We start from the raw sequence: 21,639 nt of genomic DNA on the forward strand, positions 1-21,639 counted from the left end.
TACTTTTTATCACTCACCCCATAGATAAACTATGTTTTGAACATACGAGTAAATATGTTTATAAATTATATAATTGTACTAGTATACCAATAATCAAAACCAAAGGGGGTCACATTTTAAAAGGAGGGAAAAGGGAGCATAGCTCTGATATATTCTTCGTAGACCCCAGTTGAGAGTCTTGTTGCTCCGGGTGTGTGTGTGTTGCTCTTCATGCAAGGTGGTGCTGGAGGATCTTAACATCCGGTTTGGGGGACTACTGAGAAGTCCTGGGTGCGGCAGTCCTTTCTCCTCACGTTTCCTGAGCCCTCTGCCTGAGCTCTTGTCTTCCCTTCAGGGCTGTGTTCTCGGTGCCGCCTCATCTGCTCACGGTGGGTCTTGTCGCTACAGGTCCAGGTGCAGGTCCAGCAGTCTCCACAGCAGGTGTCGGCCCAGCAGCTCTCCCCACAGCTCGCCGTGCACCAGCCCGCTGAGCAGCCCTTCCAGGTCCAGGTGCAGATCCAGGGCCAGGCCCCACCACCGGCAGCCCCCTCCATCCAGACGCCGTCTCTGCAGAGCCCCAGCCCCTCGCAGCTGCAGGCGGCCCAGATCCAGGTGCAGCACGTGCAGGCGGCCCAGCAGATTCAAGCTGCGGAGATCCCGGAAGAGCACATCCCACATCAGCAGATCCAGGCTCAGTTGGTGGCCGGCCAGTCCCTCACCGGGGGTCAGCAGATCCAGATTCAGACCGTGGGTGCCCTCTCCCCGCCACCGTCTCAGCAGGGCTCACCGAGGGAAGGGGAGCGGCGGGTTGGCACCGCCAGTGTTCTCCAGCCCGTGAAGAAGCGCAAAGTGGACATGCCCATCACTGTATCCTACGCCATCTCAGGGCAGCCGGTGGCTACCGTGCTGGCCATTCCACAGGGCCAGCAGCAAAGTTACGTATCTTTGAGGCCAGACTTACTGACAGTGGACAGTGCCCACCTGTACAGTGCCACTGGGACCATTACTAGCCCTACAGGAGAAACCTGGACCATCCCTGTTTACTCTGCTCAGCCCCGGGGGGACCCTCAGCAGCAGAGCATCACCCACATCGCCATTCCCCAGGAAGCATACAACGCAGTTCACGTCAGTGGCTCCCCCACAGCCCTGGCTGCGGTGAAGCTGGAGGATGACAAGGAGAAGATGGTGGGTGCCACATCTGTAGTGAAAAACTCCCATGAAGAGGTAGTGCAGACCCTTGCAAACTCTCTCTTTCCAGCACAGTTCATGAATGGCAACATCCACATTCCAGTGGCTGTGCAGGCTGTAGCAGGCACGTACCAGAATACAGCTCAGACTGTCCATATATGGGACCCTCAGCAGCAGCCACAACAGCAGACCCCCCAGGAACAGACGCCGCCGCCACCGCAGCAGCAGCAGCAGCAGCAGCAGCTCCAGGTTACTTGTTCAGTAAGTGATACTTCCCTGTGGGGCAGCTGCTCCCGCAGGACCCAGTGCAATGCAGAACTGGCCTGGAAACCTCTGGCACCTCTGGTTGTCGATGCGATGTTGCTAGTCTTGCAGTGTTTAGTGTTGAATATTTTAATTGGGAATATTCTAGTATTTTATGGGAGGGGCCCGAAGCAGCAGGTGACGCTGTGCAGCGGCAGGAGTCCCACTCTGGAAGTAATGAAATGGGCATTGACTGCTTTGGATTTTGCCTGGAGTGCTTCATTGTTACCTCTTCTTAGGAAAGTTCTAGGTAGAGACGAATGGAACACCCCAAGTGTCACCCTCCTGCCAGGAGCCTTTCTGCATCACACATGAAAGGATCCCTTGGAACCTCAGTAGATTAGTGCACAGACTCTAAACTCAGTTCAGTGGAGAGGACATGAAATTGTACCTCCTTTCGTTTTATCTGTGGACACAATGTAGGTGAATTAAAAGAACTAAAATACCTCCTCCATGGCCTGTCACCTTTGGGAGTCTTGAACAAGCCACCTGTGCAGTGGGATTTCCCAAAGGTGTTTCTATGTTTCTTAACATTCAAGATAAGCCTTAGTTAATTGGTTTTTCTGTCATGGCAACTATGTTGAAAATTTTTTTTCTTTATTCGGTGAGAGGAGGGGAGGCAGAGACAGACTCCTGAAAGCACCCTGACTGGGAGAAAAAAATTTTAAAGCTTTTTATTTTGAAGTAATTTAGATTTACAGAAAAGTAGCAAAAATACAACTCTTGAAATTTTAACTTTAGGTTTAGCTCTTTTATCTTTTCTAATTGTTAATCTTCTTAGTCTTTCATCTTTTAAGACTTAGTAAACTCTTTGGTCGCTGGTCTAGCAGACCTCTAGAGTGTACATAGGCCCTCTGGTCTCATGGAACTGCTAGAGACAGTGCCCAGGGGCTGTGGCTCCTGAGTGCCGTGAGGGAGAGGGCACGAGCATGGTGCTGGCAGACTGGGGACCCCAGGAACTCGGGCCGGCTGTAAATGATTTTGATTAGGCAAAAGCTGACCTAGTGGTTTCATAAAGGCAACAGTATATTATCTTAGGTGATTTTGTTAAGGAACTATTAAATATCCAGTAGGCCTAGAATAGAATAAGACGTAGTCATTGTTTTGGGTAGTTTATAGTCCAGTAGTGGGAGTAAGAACATACGATTTCTGTTTCTTTGAGTTGTTGATAAGGCAGCATAATCCTTTGTGATATCATGTGTCGCTCACACATAGACAACTGGGAATTCAGAAATCATTTTAGGTTAAAAAGGCAACAGAGCCTGACCTCTGGTGGCACAGTGGATAGTGTCGGCCTGGAGATGCTGAGGTCTCCGGTTTGAAACCCTGGGCTGGCCTGGTCAAGGCACATATGGGAGTTGATGCTTCCTGCTCCTTCCCACTGCTCTCGCTTTTTCTTTCTCTCTCTCTCTTCCTCCTCTCTAAAAATGAATAAATAAAAAAAAGTCAACAGAGGCATCTTTGTGCAAAAAGTGGGATATGCTCTCTAGATTGTAGCTTACAGTGACAGAAGAAAGGAGCAACACGAATATAGAGTCAGGGGTGGGAAGAAGAGACATGGCCTGGGGCAACATGGGAGGTTCCGCTAGGAGAGGAAACAGTATGGGGGCTAAGGGGTTAACATCCCAAAGGGAAGAGTTAAGCTTGATATGATAATCTGTGGTTGGCAGTTTTTTTCAGAATCCTAAGAGTTGGTAATAAGAATCAAGTGCTAGTTTGTAGAATTGACTACATGTAGAAGAAAACAGCCCAGAGACTTGTAATAGGGCTCTGTATTCAACTGTTGCTCACAGACAGCGAGTTCATTAGGCCTCTTCTCAGATCTCCTGATCTCCTGGGCCTGATGGTTCAGTTTGTAGGTCAGGGCTTATTTGGTGCTTATTAATCTCTCTTTTTTTTAAAGTGAGGTGGGGACGCAGGGAGGCAGAGACAGATTTCTACATGCGCCCTGATGGGGATCCACCTGGCAAGCCCCCTACAGGGCGATGCTGTGCCTGTGCTTTATGATTAAGCTATGCTTTGAGTGCCCATCTGCGGCTGCTGCTCCATTGCTCGGCAACTGAGCTATTTTAGTGCCTGAGGCAAGGCCATGGAGCCATCCTCAGCACTCTGGGCCAACTTGTCCAAACCATTTGATCCATGGCTGTGGGAGGGGAAGAGAGAGAGAAGGGAGAGGGATGGAGAAGCAGATGGTCACTTCTCCTGTGTGCCCTAATCAGGAATCAAACCTGGGACATCCACACGCTATGTCGATGCTCTACTGCTGAGCCAACCAGCCAGGGCCTGTTGATCTCTTAATAAAGTGTACATTTGGGTCCTTGAGCAGAAGATCTGTTTTGGAGTTCATTTTGGTGGGCCCATGTTCTTCACTGCTGTGTCTCCTTTGGGAAAGTCTTATAGGGACTTATCAAGTATTATTTCCAGAAAAAGACAAATTGGGAAGAAGACCCCTCACGCAGGAAAGTTAAGTTTGTTCATCTACACCACAGACATTCCCCTGCCCTCCCTGTCCAGCTTTGTGCTAGGGAACAGTCTATCCTGGGAGCACTCCCAGCCTGTGGGGAGGTAATTGTGCTGTGATATGAATTGAACCCTAAAGAGAGCTGATGAGTGTTGTGCTTCTTCAGCTGGCACACCGTTCATGAAAGCTCTCTGATTGCCTGTCTTTAAAACCAGATTTATGGCAAAAATCTCCCTCCCTCCTTCTCTCTGTTTCCTTCTCCCTCTCTTCCTCTTTCTCTCTCTCATCCACCTCCATCTATTACCCCATTTATCCTTTCTACATTATTCCAGAGTTCTCAAGAGAATTATCTGTACAATCTGCCTCCACACACAACTGAGTCTGCTCATGTCAAGCGAGGTCAGCAGTGGCCAATCCAACAGGCACCTCTGGTTTTTTGGGTTTTTTTTTTTTTTTTTTTTTAATTTTTACAGAGACACAGAGAGAGAGAGAGGGATAGATAGGGACAGACAGACAGGAACGGAGAGAAATGAGAAGCATCAATCATCAGTTTTTCATTGGGACACCTTAGTTGTTTATTGATTGCTTTCTCATATGTGCCTTGACCATGGGGCTTCAGCAGACCGAGTGACCCCTTGCTCAAGCCAGTGACCTTGGGTTCAAGCTGATGAGCTCTGCCCAAACTAGATGAGCTTGTGCTCAAGCTGGCGACCTCAGGGTCTCGAACCTGGGTCCTCCGCATCCCAGTCCGACGCTCTATCCACTGCGCCACCTCTGTTCTTGTTTTTGTTTTTTGTTTTTTGTTTTGTATTTTTCTGAAGCTGGAAACGGGGAGGCAGTCAGACAGACTCCCGCATGCACCCGACCGGGATCCACCCGGCACAACCACCAGGGGGCGATGCTCTGCCCATCTGGGGCGTTGCTCTGTTGCAACCAGGGCCATTCTAACGCCTGAGGCAGAGGCCACAGAGCCATCCTCAGCGCCCGGGCCAACTTTGCTCCATTGGAGCCTTGGCTGTGGGAGGGGAAGAGAGAGACAGAGAGGAAGGAGAGGGGAAGGGGTGGAGAAGCAGATGGGCGCTTCTCCTGTGTACCCTGGCCGGGAATCGAACCTGGGACTCCTACACGCCAGGCCAACGCTCTACCACTGAGCCAACCAGCCAGGGCCGGCACCTCTGTTTTTAATCTCAGCAACACACAGTAGAGCCTTTTTGAAACTCCTCTGGGCTTTCATGTTGTAAACTCCTGGTTGTCTTTCTACCCCATTGCTTCTTTTCTCAGGAGACTGCTGGCGTCTCCTCCTCCTCTGTCTGAACCCTACACAGGTTGATTTCCTCAGAGTGCAGTACTGCCCTCAGAATTTCTGTTCTTTGGCATGGTTTTCAGCATCCTTTAGGTGCTGCTGCTGCTAAAGACGCTCACTGACGCTTTCTGCCCCATTGTTCTCCGTGGTACTTCTCTTAACTCATTTCATTCTCACACCAACCTTATGAGAGAGCTACTGTTATACTGCTCACAAAAATTAGGGGTTATTTTATAGCTTCATACTTGTTTTTGAAATACCCCTAATTTTTGTGAGCAGTATATTTTTATTTTACAAGTGAAGAAACTGAGGCACAAAGAGATTAAACAACAAGGCCGAAGCCATCACTAGTAAGTAGCGGAGTTGAGATTCAGCCTTAGATCGAGAGGCTCTGCAGCTCATCATAACCCCTCTGCTGCCCACGACACACAGATCTTAAGTCTCTCCAGACCAGGCCTTTCCCCTTCAGACCCTCACCACACATTCAGCAGCTGTGTATATGCTTGGATTTAATTGAAGTTCTCTCAGCTCTTCATTAGCATTAACTCTGGCACTATCAAAAACTTCCCTGTCTTAGGAAGTGGTATCAGCCAGCTACCCATTTGTTTCAGCCAGAAACCCAGAAGTCCTCCGTGGCTGTCTTCTTTCCCTTACTCCTCACTGCCAGTTTATTAAGCCACATTGGTTCCACCAACTTGTCAGACTTAAGTCATCTCCCCTGCCACTATCTTATTCCAGGCGACAGCACCTGTTTCCACTTTTGCTGATTTCATTCCCTATAGATCAGCAAGAGTAATTTTTTTATTTTTGTGTGACAGAGACAGAGAAGGGACAAATAGGGACACACAGGAAGGGAGATAAAAAGCATCAGTTCTTTGTTGCTGGCACCTTAGTTGTTCACTGATTGCTTTCTCATATAGTATGTGCCTTGACCAGGGGGCTACAGCAGAGCGAGTGACACCTCGCTCCAGCCAGCGACCTTGGGTTCAAGCTAACAACCTTGGGCTTCAAGCCATCGACCTTTAGGCTCAAGCCAGTGACCATGGGGTCAGGTCTGTGATCCCACACTCAAGCCAGTGACCTCGAGGTTTTCGAATCTGGGTCGTCTTATGTCCCAGTTCCACACTCTATCCAATGTGCCACTGCCTGGTCAGGCAGGTATTGGTGTTGTTAAATAAGAGATTCAAAAGTATTGCCAGGGCTGAGAATCACAGTACGTACTAGAATTTGCTATCCATGGGGTAAGGAGTAGAATTGAAAAGAGTCTTGAAAATAGGACTGCAAGAAGAGATTGGGATTTTTTGTATTTTTCTGAATTAGAGAAGCAGGGAGGTAGAGAGACAGATTCCCACATGTGCCTGACCACGATCCACCCAGCATGCCCACCAGGGGGCGATGCTCTGCCCATCTGGGGCTTTGCTCCAGTGGAGCCTTGGCTGCAGGAGGGGAAGAGAGAGACAAGAGAGGAAGGAGAGGGGGAGGGGTGGAGAAGCAGATGGGCGCTTCTCCTGTGTGCCCTGGCCGGGAATCAAACCCGGGACTTCCACACACCGGGCCGACGCTCTACCACTGAGCCAACTGGCCAGGGCTGAAAATTCTTTTTAATTAAAAGAACCACGAGTAACGTTTTTCTGGCAGTTTTTTCAAACAAAGGGCCTAATGCAAAAGAAAATTGACACGTTTTGATGGTTTTTCTCTCATAGGCTCAAACGGTCCAGGTTGCTGAAGTTGAACCACAGTCACAGCCACAGCCTTCCCCAGAACTTCTGCTTCCAAATTCTCTGAAGCCAGAAGAAGGGCTTGAAGTATGGAAAAACTGGGCCCAGACCAAGAACGCTGAGCTAGAGAAGGATGCTCAGAACAGACTGGCGCCCATTGGGAGTGAGTGTTTGGAGCAGGGCAGGGGGAGGGCAGTGGCACTGGAGCAGCAGGAGGAGAGAATGGCAAGAAGTAGTGTCCCTTGGCTCTGGGCACTAAGGAGCTCCATCTAATATAGTGTACTGAATTTAAGATGTGCAACAAGCAGGCCTGACCAGCTGAAAAGCAGCAGGATTTGTAGCATTTGTCCAAGACCAGGCATTTTTGTAGACCTCGATTTCTGGAGTTTACCTAGATCTGAGAAGAGCTGGAAACCATTGAGTGAGCCCAGGGCCCTTCTTCCTTAGCGCTGTGATTATATACTTCTTCACATTACAGTGAGTGGGTTGTTTTTTCCCTTTAATGTCATAGCCCTAATAAAAAATTTCAGAATATGAGAGGTAGGGAGGATTGTGGGAAGAAGACCCTTGGTGGGATACAACATGTAGGATTGTTTTATCTTACTAGGCCAGATGCAAGTGACCATTTCCGTCCCAGCCCTGATGGGCAGTATTTGTTCTGAGCTGTCCTTTCATAGATATAAGTAACCAGTAAAGAGATGACTGCTGCCAGGACCCCCATTCACCTTTAGGGTTTGTGTTGTAGGACGCCAGCTTCTGCGATTTCAGGAAGATCTCATTTCTTCTGCTGTGGCCGAGTTGAATTATGGGCTCTGTCTAATGACACGGGAAGCTCGAAATGGAGAAGGTGAACCCTATGATCCAGATGTACTCTACTATATTTTCCTGTGCATTCAGAAGGTAGGAAAGAGCTTCACAGGAACATGTTTGAGCTATGTTCCCATCAGGTATTCACTGGATCTTCAAAGTAGTAAAATGACAAGCAAGGGGTTATAATTAGAACATTCTCTTTCAACTACTATATATAATGAGTTTTTAAGTGTGTGTGTGTGTGTGTTTGTTTTGTGTTTATTTTTATTTATTTATTTATTTTTTTTATTTCCTGTGTATTTTTCCGAAGCTAGAAACGGGGAGAGATAGACAGACTCCCGCATGCGCCCGACCGGGATCCACCCGGCACGCCCACCAGGGGGCGATGCTCTGCCCCTGGGGGGGGGGTCGCTCTGCCGCGACCAGAGCTACTCTAGCACCTGGGGCAGAGGCCAAGGAACCATCCCCAGCGCCCGGGCCATCTTTGCTCCAATGGAGCCTTGGCTGCGGGAGGGGAAGAGAGAGACAGAGAGGAAGGAGGGGGGGGGATGGAGAAGCAGATGGGCACTTCTCCTGTGTGCCCTGGCCGGGAATCGAACCTGGGACTCCTGCACGCCAGGCCGACGACGCTCTACCACTGAGCCAACCGGCCAGGGCCTGTGTTTATTTTTTGAAGGAGATTTTTTTTTTTTTTTTTTTTTTTTTTTCCCCTGAAGCTGGAAACGGGGAGAGACAGACAGACTCCCGCATGCGCCCGACCAGGATCCACCCGGCACGCCCACCAGGGGCGACACTCTGCCCACCAGGGGGGCGATGCTCTGCCCCTCTGAGGCGTCGCTCTGTTGCGACCAGAGCCACTCTAGCGCCTGGGGCAGAGGCCAAGGAGCCATCCCCAGCGCCCGGGCCATCTTTGCTCCAATGGAGCCTCGCTGCAGGAGGGGAAGAGAGAGACAGAGAGGAAGGAGAGGGGGAGGGGTGGAGAGGCAGATTGGTGCCTCTCCTGTGTGCCCTGGCCGGGAATCGAACCTGGGACTTCTGCACACCAGGCCAGCGCTCTACCACTGAGCCAACCAGCCAGGTCCTTGAAGGAGAATTTTTCTTTTTTCTTTTTTTTTTTTTTTTTTTGTATTTTTCTGAAGCTGGAAACGGGGAGAGACAGACAGACTCCTCCTACATGCGCCCGACCAGAATCCACCCAGCACACCCACCAGGGGGCAACGCTCTGCCCACCAGGGGGCGATGCTCTGCCCCTCTGGGGAGTCACTCTGTTGCGACCAGAGCCACTCTAGCGCCTGGGGTAGAGGCCAAGGAGCTATCCCCAGCGCCCGGGCCATCTTTGCTCCAATGGAGCCTCGCTGCGGGAGGGGAAGAGAGAGAGAGAGAGGAAGGAGAGGGGGAGGGGTGGAGAAGCAGATGGGCGCCTCTCTTGTGTGCCCTGGCCGGGAATCGAAACCCGGACTTCTACACGCCAGGCCGACGCTCTACCACTGAGCCAACCGGCCAGGGCCGAGAATTTTTATTTTATGTACAGAAAACATAGCATACTTAGGCCAACTTGGTGGCTAGTTTTTTAGCCTTAGCCTTTTCCAGCTTGGCAATACAAGCCACCAGCATTGCCTCCCCAGTGGCTGCAGATCTCATTGTATCTGGAGTTGTAGTTGGTCCGACAGCTTCCACCAGCTTAGCCAGAGCTCCTTTGTCTTCCGAGTAAACCTGTGTGAAGGGGACAGTAATGCAGGTCTTCTTGTGGATTAATCACTACAGCCTGACCTTCCCTTGACCCTTCAGTAGAGGACCCCTATCTTCCAGGGCAGGGTAGGCAGGAAGACAGCAGCTGGATGGGATCCACGTCACGTGCGATCAGTACAAGCCGGCCTGCCTTTTCCACCCAGGCAGTGGCAGTGTTAGTTAGCCTCTGCTTGAAGAACCGGTGGCTTCTTGGTGGGGACATCCCCTTTGCTGACAGCATTTTTATTAGCCTGCGGCCCAGGCCAGTGGTCTCTGCTTTTGCTCTTGCTCTGTCTCGGGTCTGTACCTGTGGGCCCGCTTGAGCAGTCGAGTAGTTCTTGGGCTGTCCCAGGCCTGGATGACCTGGTTAATGGCTGGAGGCGCTTCTAGACACTTACAGAGAACAGCCTTTGCCACTGTGCTGAATGTCACGGGGCCAACTGAGAAAGCAGAGGAGGTTGGAGGCGGATGTCGTGTCTAAATTCTTGGGCCCTTTCTGGGACGGGATTTAACTCCTTGGCCTCCCGTTTCTTCGTGACAGCAGAGCCAGCACCACCTTCTTCTCCGTAGACTTCTTTCCTTTCAGCATCTTGGGCGTCAAGAGGGGAGTTTAAGTGTGTTCTTTTATTTTTTTTATTTTTTAAGATTTTATTTATTGATTTTCCAGAGAAAGAAGGGAGTGGAGTGTGGGAAGTGAGAAAGATCAACTCATAGTTGCTTCATTCCAGTTGTTCATTGATTGCTTGTCATATGTGCCTTGACCAGGCAAATCCAAGGTTTTGAACCAGCAACCTCAGCATTCCAGGTTGAAACTATCCACTGTGCCACCACAGGGCAGGCTAAGTGTTTTTTTTTTTAATGGCAAAAGAATTAAATGTTCACTTTAGAAAATAGGAAAGTAAACATCATTCATAATCCTGCCATCTAGAGAAACTCCTATTAAAATACTTTGCACATTAAAAAGAAACAAAGGAGCCTGACCAGGGGGTGGCGCAGTGGATAGAGCATCGGACTGGAATGCAGAGGACCCAGGTTCGAGACCCCGAGGTCTCCAGCTTGAGCACAGGCTCATCTGGTTTGAGCGAAAGCTCACCAGCTTGGACCCAAGGTCTCTGGCTTAAGCAAGGGGTTACTCGGTCTGCTGAAGGCTCACGGTCAAGGCATATATGAGAAAGCAATCAATGAACAACTAAAGTGTCGCAATGCACAACAAAAAACTGATTGATGCAGACCCTGGCCGGTTGGCTCAGTGGTAGAGCGTCGGCCTGGTGTGCAGAAATCCCGGGTTTGATTCCCGGCCAGGGCACACAGGAGAGGCGCCCATCTGCTTCTTCACCCCTCCCCCTCTTCTTCCTCTCTGTCTCTGTCTTCCCTTCCCACAGCCGAGGCTCCATTGGAGCAAAGATGGCCCAGGCGCTGGGGATGGCTCCTTGGCCTCTGCCCCAGGCGCTAGAGTGGCTCTGGTTCCGACAGAGTGACGCCCCGGATGGGCAGAGTGTCGCCCCCTGGTGGGTGTGCCGGGTGGATCCCGGTCGGGCGCATGTGGGAGTCTGTCTGACTGCCTCCCTGTTTCCAGCTTCAGAAAAATACAAAAAAAAGAAAAACCGATTGATGCTTCTCATCTCTCTCCATTCCTGTCTGTCTGTCCCTATCTATCCCTCTCTCTGACTCTCTCTGTCTCTGTAAAAAAAAAAAAACCCACAATTTATTTTTGGTATATTACCTGGGAGCCTTTTTTAAAAAGTCATGAAACACTTAATACTTTTTGTTAAAATAGGCAAGGTTTGCATAAAAGGAATTTATCCAAAACAAAGTGTGGTGCTAACACACAGTTTATCTTACTGTTCTCTAAATGAATACAAAAGAATTATTTGAAGGTATTGAGGTAGAATATATAGGTGTGGTTGGGTTTTCAGGACATCTACGGTGAAGCATAACAGAAACTCACTTTAGACGGGCAGTTGAGCAGAGCTGAGCTGGATTTCTTAGTGTTGGAGTGCTCTTGGGGAAAAGCCGTGGTGGTGGGCACTCACCCTTTTGCCTAGGTCTGAGAAAAGTCCGCCTCCAGTTTGTTCCTCTTTCTTCCCAGTCACTATGGGAGCCACTTTACATGCTGTCTCATTTAATGCTTTCTCTAGTTCTGGAAGACAGTCACAGTCATCAGACAAGGGTACGGAGCCCCAACTCACTTGGGTTATTTATGACACCATAGCTAGTAAGAGGCTGGCCCCAGATCCTGCACCATGGTTTTTGCTGCCATAATACAATGCCTCACCTGGTTAAATAGAATTCACAAAATTTGCCCCATTGACCCAACTCTTAGGAGTGTTGTGAGAGTTGGTTTACAGGGTCTGAAGTGTACTGTGGAAGTGTCACATGCTAGACAGCTTTGACCTGGTATGTACACTTCTTAGGGGAAGAATGGGTAGGCAGAGGTGATGGTACTGGTAGAAAATGTTTATTTCCCTTAACGGCCTTACACAGGAAACTACCAACAACTTTTGTTGTTGTTTTAGTATCTTTTTGAAAATGGACGGGTTGATGACATTTTCTCGGATCTTTATTACGTTCGATTCACGGAGTGGCTACATGAAGTTTTGAAGGATGTTCAACCTCGAGTCACTCCACTTGGTAAGAGTCTTTTTAGTCCTTGGATGTCTTTCCCACCTGGGGTTTAAAAGGATTGGCTGCTTGTGTGGCTGTCTGACATGTGGGTGAGGATGCTAAGTCCCAGGCACCAGCCTCGACTCTGTGCTGCTCGCCCTGATCTGGAAGGGACACTTCTCACTAGAGACAGGACCCAGCTGGTCCCAGGGGGGCAAGAAATAGGCATGTCGTGTGTGGGTAGTTACTCTTTTTATTTCCTATTAATTAAAATTAGAATGATTGCAAAAATAAAGGATTATTAATTGTTATGTGTAGGTTATTCATATTAGATATTGGGGTTTTTCCCCAGATGTTTGAAGAGACATGTTCCACACATACATGTAGAACATAGTATGTTATGTTGGAAAGAACATAAGTTTTGCAGTAGGATATCTAAGGTGTTTATTTTTTAAAATAAATTTTATATTTTAGAGCAGTTTTAGGTTTACAGAAAAATTGAGCAGGAGATACAGAAAATTTTCATATACTTCCCTCACAGTATTTCCGCTATTATTATATTGTATTAGTGTGGTATACTTGTTATAATTAATGAACTAGTATTGATACGTTATTAATTAAAAGCCTATAGGTTACATTAGGGTTCACTCCTTGTGTTTGTATATTCTGTGGGTTTTGACAAATGTATAATGACGTGTATCTATAATTACCGCATCATACGAAAGTCTCACTGCCCTAAAATCCCATGTCCACCTAGTCATTTCTCTCTCCCTCTCCCTGAATCACTGGCAACCACTCGTCTTTTTACTGTTTCCATAGTTTTTGCCTTTTCTAAAATGTTATAAGTTGGAATAATTTAGTATGTGGCCTTCTCAGGTTGTTGGGTTTTTTTCACCTAGCAATACGCATGTCTTTCTGTGACTTCATAACTCATCTCCTCTTATTGCTGATAATAGTCCATTGTATGGATGTCCTGCAGTTGGTTTCTCCATTGATCGACTGAGGAACCTCCAAGTTTTGGCAATTATGAATAAAACTGCTGTAAACATTGTGTGCAGGTTTTTGGTGAAAGAATAGGCAGATACAACAATGGGACAGGATAGAGAGCCCAGAAATAGAGCCACAAAAATATAACCACCTTTGACAAAAGGAGCTAAGGGAGTTCAGTGAAGAAAGGAAAGTCATTTCAACAAGTGGTGCTGGAACAACTGGGCATCCACGTGAAACAATGAGTCTAGACACAGACCTTACACCCTTCACAGACCTAAATTTAAATACAAAATTATAAAACTCCTAGAGAATAGCATACAAGAAAATATAGGTGACCTTGGGTTTGATGATGACTTTTTATAAACAACACAAAAAGCACTGTGATCCATGAAAGAAAGAAATTGATAACTTGGACTTCATTAAAATTAAAAACTTCTCTGTGAAAGACACTGGTAATAGAATGATAAAACAAGCCACAAACAGAAAATCTTTGCACAGCACATTCCCGATGAAAGACTGGTGTCCAGATAGATATACAAAGAACTCTTAACACTCAACAATCAAAGGAAACAGCCTGATTAACAAATGGGCAAAAGAGCTGAGTAGATGCCTCCTAAAGAACGTATACAGGTGGTAGACAAGTATGTAAAAGATGCTTTATCATATGTCATCAGGAAATTACAAATTAAAATACTGAGATACTACTATATAACGGTTAGAATGGCCAAAATCCCAAACACTTGCAGCACAAGATGCTGGATAGGGAGCAACAGAAATCTTTTTCTTTTCAATTTTATTTTATTTTTTAAGAGACAGAGAGAGAGAGAGAGAGTCAGAGAGAGGGATAGATAGGGACAGACAGATAGGAACAGAGAGAGATGAGAAGCATCAATCATTAGTTTTTCCTTGTGACACCTTAAGTGTTCATTGATTGCTTTCTCATGTGAGCCTTTGACCGTGGGGCTACAGCAGACCAAGTAACCCCTTTGCTCGAGCCAGCAACCTTGGGTCCTGGCTGGTGAGCTTTGCTCAAACCAGATGAGCCTGTGCTCAAGCTGGTGACCTCAGGGTCTCGAACCTGGGTCCTCCACATTCCAGTCCGATGCTCTATCCACTCCGCCACCACCTGGTCAGGCGGGTGCGACAGAAATCTTAAATCTTGATATGTTGCTGGTGGGAATGCAAAGTGGGACAGCCACTTTGGAAGACAGTTTGGCATTTTCATAGAAAAGCAAGCATTTTCTTACCTTATGATCCAGCAGCTGCACTCTTTGATATTTGTGTTGAAAACAATCTCATTAACTTCCATCACCATGCAAAGTTTGTTACATGCTTAACCTTAAAAAAAATTATTGGTTAAATACATATTTTTGACTGCCAACTGTGTGCCAGGCAGTATTCAAGATGTATGGATAACAATATAGTAGGGAACAGTAGCTGACAGTCTTAACAGGGAGAGACAATAAATAATCAAATAATCAAAATAATTTATGATGTAAGAAGTGAATGGAAAATGTTAAGGGCATTAGTAAGGAGGCCTAGCTGAGGGGCTATCATTAGAACAGACTGAATAAGTGAATCAGTGAATTACACTACATGACTTGCACATTTTCAAGCCAAGTGTAGCTATGCAGTTTCCTTTTTAAAACTTTATTGTGAAATTTTAATCACATGTAAATGGATTCATGACACTCTCATGTACCTACTATTTATTCATGGCTAATCTTATTTCATACATATGCCACTTAGTGCTTCTGCTGTATTATTTTGAAGTAAGTCCCGCTTTATTCATAAATATTTAATACGTATTATTGACATGCCACAATGCATTATCATACATTTTTTAAAAAGATGATTTTATAATGTCATCAAACTCTCTACCCTGTTTGAATTTCTAATTGTCTATCATAATTTTATCTGAGTCATAAATTCTATGCTATTTTTTAAAAATAATTTTTACTTTGCTTTTATATGAACAATTTATTTAACAAGACAGCATACATATACTTTAGTATTTACACATGAGTGCAGGAGACACAAAATAAGGACTGTCGCTGCAAAGCTCACAAACTTAATATTCACATAAATGGTAACTCACACAAAAGACAGATATTGAATACTTTTCAATAAACAATAGCAAAAACAGTTTATAAAACAGAGGAGAATGAGTAGGAAAAAGAAACAGACTGAGAGCAGTGTATTTGTTTCATTTTTCTTTGTAGAAGCTGATTGGCTGGAAGCCATTTACAGTCTGCCCTAGAACCGATTGACTATTTATTAGTAATAACTATTTTAGTTTCTTCTATTTGCTAAGAAACCTTAGGAGTTTAGCTGAGCAGCATTTATACAGGCTGCCTGTGTGATGACTGCCAGAGTCTTTCTGTTAACACATCCACTTCAATCAATTGTGGCCCTGACCTGTTGCTCAGTCAGATAAGGTATTTCTTCTTTAACAGTTTTCTCAGGAAGAACTTGGTTCACCAGGCTCCCCTGGTAATAACCAGTTAGCTGGGTGTTTGTTTTAAAGAATCATTATGAACTAATGAATTTAAAACATTTATTAAGATTCAGTCTGTTCGCCCTGGCCGGTTGGCTCAGTGGTAGAGCGTCAGCCTGGCGTGCAGGAGTCCTGGGTTCGATTCCCGGCCAGGGCACACAGGAGAGGTGCCCATCTGCTTCTCCGCCCCTCCCCCTCTCCTTCCTCTCTGTCTCTCTCTTCCCCTCCTGCAGCCAAGGCTCCATTGGAGCAAAGATGGCCCGGGCGCTGAGAATTGCTCTGTGGCCTCTGCCTCAGGCGCTGGAATGGCTCTGGATGCAACAGAGCTATGCCCCAGATGGGCGGAGCATCGCCCCCTGGTGGGCACGCCAGGTGGATCCCGGTTGGGCACATGCGGGAGTCTGTCTGACTGCCTCCCGTTTCTAGCTTCGGAAAAATGCAAAAAAAAAAAAAAGATTCAGTCTGTTGCAGTTATCTTTTCTGTTTGTTTGTTTACCGATGCACAAATTGTCCTATCTTTGGTCATTTTGAGCTTCTTTAATTGGCCCTTAATTTCTTTTGACACAACCCTTCTTGGTTTCTGGTTTGCCAGAATGTTTCAGGCTTATCTTGGATATTTCCTGTCCCACTGTGGAATCAGTCTGTTGTCCAGAGAGTCTGGGTTTTAAGTGACAAAATGCTATTTTAGTACCAAATCTAAGTCTGGCTGCTGGGTGTGCTTATTGCTCCTGTGTTGCTCATTGTTTCTAGACCTTAAAGTGGGCAGGACCAAAAATATAAAAAACAAAATAGGTCATTTTGATACTTGTAATTCAGAATCAGAAGACAAGGCTTTCATATGTCTCTATCTGTATCACCCTTCTACCTTGCCAGGAGTCCTGGTTTTCATTCATTAAAGTTTACTTTTAAGTTATATTGTTAAAAGTGATTAAAGTTAGTGAAGTGACACCAGAGAAAATAGGGCATGCCAAAGTACACCTGGGATCACTCCTGGGGCTGGCCTTCGCTGCGGAGGGCTGTCCTGCTATAGACATGTCTGAGAGCAGGTAGGATTATCTCATTACTGGACCACAAAATGACCAGAGGAGAGGCAGAGCTGCCCTAAAGAGATGGAAATGTGCCTGACCAGGCGGTGGTACAGTGGATAGAGCGTCGGACTGGGATGCTGAGGACCCAGGTTTGAGACCCCGAGGTCGCCAGCTTGAGCACAGGCTCATCTGGTTTGAGCAAAAAGCTCACCAGTTTGGACCCCAGGTTGTTGGCTTGAGCAAGGGGTTACTCGGTCTGCTGAAGGCCCATGGTCAAGGCACATATGAGAAAGCAGTCAATGAACAACTAAGTGCCACAATGAAAAACTGATGATTGATGCTTCTCATTTCTCTGCTCTTGTCTGTCTGCCCCTATCTATCCCTCTCTCTGTCTGTTAAAAAAAAAAGAAAGAAAAAAAATGGAAATGCACCAAAGGAGTCAGAGGACCAGCTTTGGCAAGGACAGAGAGAGGAGTGTATTGGGCAGAGTATTTCTTTCCCTGCTTTCAAGAAGTGGCACTGTCGCTGCCTGCCTGAACAGCCCTAAGACTCTGGCAGGAGAAGGCTGGTGTCTGCTGCTGTGGTCTCACCAGTGTGGCACTGGTGTTGCGCACAAACACTTGCACACTGACTGCTGAATGAACACAGGAAGGGGCCTGGTGATCAAACTGTTGGTCCCGCCCAGCTGTCATTTCACTTAGTACCAGGATCTTACAGTAAAACCTGCCCTGTGGGGGACATCTGTAATAGTTCTGAATGGCAGTCTCCCCTTTACCCAGATTGGGGATGAGAATGGGCTTGCTTTTTAGAGATGGAAGACATGTTGAAAGGTCTAGAAAGTGTATACGGGCATGCATACCAGTTCTCTGGACACCTTTGAAACTGTGATGAGAGCTCAGTGTCCTCGTCCCAGAGAAGTGTGTATGTATGCAGAGTTTGGGTTATAGTTTTAGGTATTCCACCTTCCCTGAGGCCTATCCTTTAGCCCAGAGGTAGTCAATCTGGTCCCTACTGCCCCCTAGTGGGCGCTCCAGCTTTCATGGTAGGCAGTAGCGGAGCAACCAGAGTATAAATAAAAAGATAGATTGAACTATAGTAAGTTGTTTTATAAAGATTTATTCTGCCAAACTTAGCGAAAATCCGACATAAAGTACTTGGTAAATAATTATTATATGCTTTAACTTGCTGTGACTCTGCTTTATAAATTTTATAAAGTAAAGTTACTTCCCTACTTTATAAATCACCATTACTGTGGAACCGGTGGACGGCTAGAAAATGTTACTACTAACAGAGATACAAAAGTGGGCGGTAGGTATAAAAAGGTTGACTACCCCTGCTTTAGCCCCATGTTAACGTTGTATTAAAGGAAGAATTAACATTAGGTAAGGGCAGGAAGTGTAGGGTTGTGGTTCTCAAAGTGTGGTCTTAGAAACTCGTTAGAAGTGCACATTAACATGTTCCACCTGAGACCTCTGTGTTGGGACCCAGCCATTTGTGTTTCAGTCAGCTTCCCAGGTGATTGTCATCCCAGGAAGACTTCTCTAGTTTACCCATGTGGTCCTGGTGTGCCTCCCGCCTCCCATCCTGCACCTGTGAGGGAATGCCTGCCCTGCTCTTGTTGTAGCAGTCCTCTATTCCTCCTAGGCTATGTCCTGCCCAGCCATGTGACTGAGGAGATGCTGTGGGAGTGCAAGCAGCTTGGAGCCCACTCCCCTTCCACCCTGCTGACCACCCTCATGTTCTTTAACACCAAGTAAGTGTTCTAGAGGCCCCATGCTCAGCCACTGCTGGCATCTGCTCCGCAAAGAGGGTGGACACTGTCTGGGCTGACTTCTGAATGCCTTTGACATGTCTGAGAGCCTTTGGGTTACCAAAAGCCCTCAGCTCTACTTGGCTGCATTTTGTGTGGTGGCCAGAGAAGCAGACAGCCTTTCCAGATCCCCACCATCTTTCTTGGTGTGACTTCTCCACTAGATAGTGTATTGGGTGTAGGCAGCAGCCATGCGGAAATACTGATGGCAGCGGGTAAACCGTGGTCTCCTGCACCCCTCCCCTTTGCCTTGCTTTCACTTGCGGTGCAGGTACTTCCTGTTAAAGACAGTGGACCAGCACATGAAGCTGGCCTTCTCCAAGGTCTTGCGACAGACAAAGAAGAACCCCTCTAATCCTAAGGATAAGAGCACCAGTATTCGGTACCTGAAGGCACTTGGGATACACCAGACTGGCCAGAAAGGTAGGGAAGGAGGCACGGGCTGCAGAACGTGCTGTCTGTCCTGTTGTGCCCTCGTGCCGCATGCGCTAGTGATGCGTGTGGGTGTGGGATTTGCTGGGTAGGAATTCTCTTCTCAGCCAGAAACTTCAACTCTTCAAGAAGAGGAGGTGCCTCAGAAAAGATAGCTAGCTGCCCTTTTCTTTCATAGTCACTTCCCATTTGTCACACTCTTTTCCCCTTCCAGTATTTCCTAGTTGGGCTGGCTGGAAACCTGCTGTTCCTGGTCTGGGCCTGCACTAAAGCAGTTTGATGCCGTGTCTGGTGGTGAGAGTGTGTTTTATAGTTACAGATGACATGTATGCAGAACAGACGGAAAATCCAGAGAATCCACTGAGATGTCCCATCAAGCTGTACGATTTCTACCTCTTTAAATGGTGAGGAGGCTTTATTCTTAGCTGGTGCCTGTGTGTGTGTCCGTACCTGTGTGCAGAGCTGGTGCCTGTGTGTGTGTCCGTCCCTGTGTGCAGAGCTGGTGCCTGTGTGTGTGTCCGTACCTGTGTGCAGAGCTGGTGCCTGTGTGTGTGTCCGTCCCTGTGTGCAGAGGCATTCTCTAGTACCCAGCTGAGTCAGAACATCCAAAAAATCTAAGTACAGAGCAGTCTCACTGCTTTTCCCAAAGCTATGGTGTTCCTAGCAGTGATGTCAAAGGGGTCTCTGCTCCCTGGTGGTTCCCTTTCCTGGAGAGGTGAAGGGAGAGGGAGGCAGATACAGAGAGGCTGCCGACATCACATATGAGCATCCTGGGCTTGACCTTTTGTCACTATCACCATCCATCTAAGGGGGACTCCTGTCCTTGGTTTCTGTTTTCTTTTGTGCCCGAAGTTTAGCTGTTATCTTCACAGCAGTGCCAGAGTGATCTTTTCTACCTTCTAGGTCTCATGCGACTTAAATTAAAACCTTCAGTGATTTTAACTCGACAAAGAGGGTGGCCGGCAGGTCTTTCATGGACTCCCCCTTGCTGACCTCATGTCCATGTAGCTCTTCTCCTCTTACAGGCACCGTGCGTTCCCTTTATCAAGGCCTCAGCACAGAACTTTGCATTGGGAAAACCCATGCCACCCACCCCTACCTGTTTGGCAGTTTGCTCCTTCAGTCCTGTTCTCAAACAGCTTTAGTGGGGAAGCATTTTCAGACTCCCTACGTATTTCCTCAGGCTGTTTCCTCCGGTGCGCTTACCACTGTTTGTCATTTTGTGTGTATTTGTGTGGCTGCTTAATCACTGCCTCTCCCCTTTGTCTGTAAATTCTAGAAGGTAGGGACTGTTGGGTTTTACTCATTTTCTTTAATATCAGCACCTAATGGAGGACTGGCACACAGTTTAACAAATCTTGAGTGGATAGATGAATAATGAGTGGAGGATGGCATATGCTGAATATACAAGAGAGTCATAGCACAACATTGAGGGGGACAGGGGGTGTGCCAGGCCAGGGCCCCAGTCCCTCAGATTATTAGTGGATTGGGAAAAGGAAATACCTTGGAGACAGACCTTCTGTGAGGTGAAGTTGGTTCCAATTGGAATAAGACTGGACTGAGCCCTAGGCAGCCAGCGAGTCAGAGGACTCGCAGCTGGTAGTGTGGGAGCGAGGAACAGCAGGCAGCCCGTCACTGGCACTTGAGGTTGTTTGTGTTATCCGCATGAAATTCAGTAGCTGTGCCACCATACTTTCCAGACCTGCCTTCCCAACTTTGCAGACATCTCTCTGGGAGGTTCAGGTAGGAAGGTTGAGGTTGTGGTTTTAATCAGCTTTTACTGTTGTATTCACAGCCCCCAGAGTGTGAAGGGCCGGAATGACACCTTTTACCTGACGCCTGAGCCAGTGGTGGCCCCCAACAGTCCAATCTGGTACTCGGTCCAGCCTATCAGCAGAGAGCAGATGGGACAGATGCTGACTCGGATCCTGGTGATACGAGAAATTCAGGAGGCCATCGCGGTGGCCAGCGCCAGCACCATGCACTGAGACCCCGCAGCCATGGTGCACGGGAGAGCATCCGGGAGAAAACAGACTTTCACACTAAAGAAGAGGCCTCCATTTTTTCTTTTCTTTTTTTATATTGGTGTAGTTATGAAGCCTTTCAGACTGCTTCTGTTCAGAATGTAAAAGGAAACTCTGCCCCTATGCATCTTCATAGACCTGTTGGGGGGACTGCTCAGCTTGTGGGGGCTCCCGGTTTCCTGAGAGCCAGGTGTCCCAGAAAGTTGCTGGCTGACTTTTTTTTCTTCCCTGGGGCCTGGGGAAAGGGCTTGGACTGTTAGGACAAATGTGGCCCCTTCCCTTCCTCCAGAAAGATGGAATTAATGATGGATGGACCCTCCCGGGAATCTCCCAGGTGGTTTCCACTCTGGCCAACCTCGCTGAACAGAGGGGAATGGTTTTTTCTTTCATGCTCAGACATAAACTTAGCATTTAATGGAAGGAAAATGAGAGGGAACTTCAATTATGATTTATTAAAGACAGTTTCTATTACACCCTCCTTTATGACAAGTGACATTTTAGATGTTAAAGTAAAAACTTTACCATGCTTTTTTTTTTTTTTTTTTTTTTTTGGCCTTACATTGAGGCCTTAAACCTGAGGCTCCTGTGCCTGATGGAATTCTTGTAACATACACTTGTGTATCATATAAAGATACCACTGTTTCTCTTATGTATTCTTAATCTAGTTGTTTATTAAGAATGACAAGCACGTCTTTTCAACATGCTAGTGAACAACGCCTCTTTATTTGGGAGGAGACTGGCTGAACACGGGAAGCAGAGCAGGG

General features: G+C 47.1%; 1 protein-coding gene and 1 pseudogene across 5 annotated transcripts in view; one reads left to right on the forward strand and one right to left on the reverse strand.

Annotated features, from left to right (window-relative positions):
* The window catches only part of QRICH1 (glutamine rich 1), a 46,678-nt gene extending 25,102 nt beyond the window's left edge, over positions 1-21,576 (forward strand). For all 5 annotated transcript variants that reach the window (XM_066350832.1, XM_066350831.1, XM_066350833.1 and 2 more), the window contains 8 exons: positions 388-1,428; positions 6,938-7,115; positions 7,698-7,852; positions 12,007-12,121; positions 18,254-18,362; positions 18,691-18,842; positions 19,165-19,255; positions 20,647-21,576. In XM_066350832.1, the coding sequence (XP_066206929.1) occupies positions 388-1,428; positions 6,938-7,115; positions 7,698-7,852; positions 12,007-12,121; positions 18,254-18,362; positions 18,691-18,842; positions 19,165-19,255; positions 20,647-20,839 (2,034 nt within the window). In that variant the 3' untranslated portion in view covers positions 20,840-21,576. The remainder of the gene's footprint in view (positions 1-387; positions 1,429-6,937; positions 7,116-7,697; positions 7,853-12,006; positions 12,122-18,253; positions 18,363-18,690; positions 18,843-19,164; positions 19,256-20,646) is intronic.
* Positions 9,308-10,079, reverse strand: LOC136382382 (large ribosomal subunit protein eL8-like; annotated as a pseudogene).
* Positions 21,577-21,639: the final 63 nt, after the last annotated feature.

This window comes from Saccopteryx leptura, chromosome 10, assembly GCF_036850995.1.
Source record: "Saccopteryx leptura isolate mSacLep1 chromosome 10, mSacLep1_pri_phased_curated, whole genome shotgun sequence".
Taxonomy (NCBI): Eukaryota; Metazoa; Chordata; class Mammalia; order Chiroptera; family Emballonuridae; genus Saccopteryx; species Saccopteryx leptura.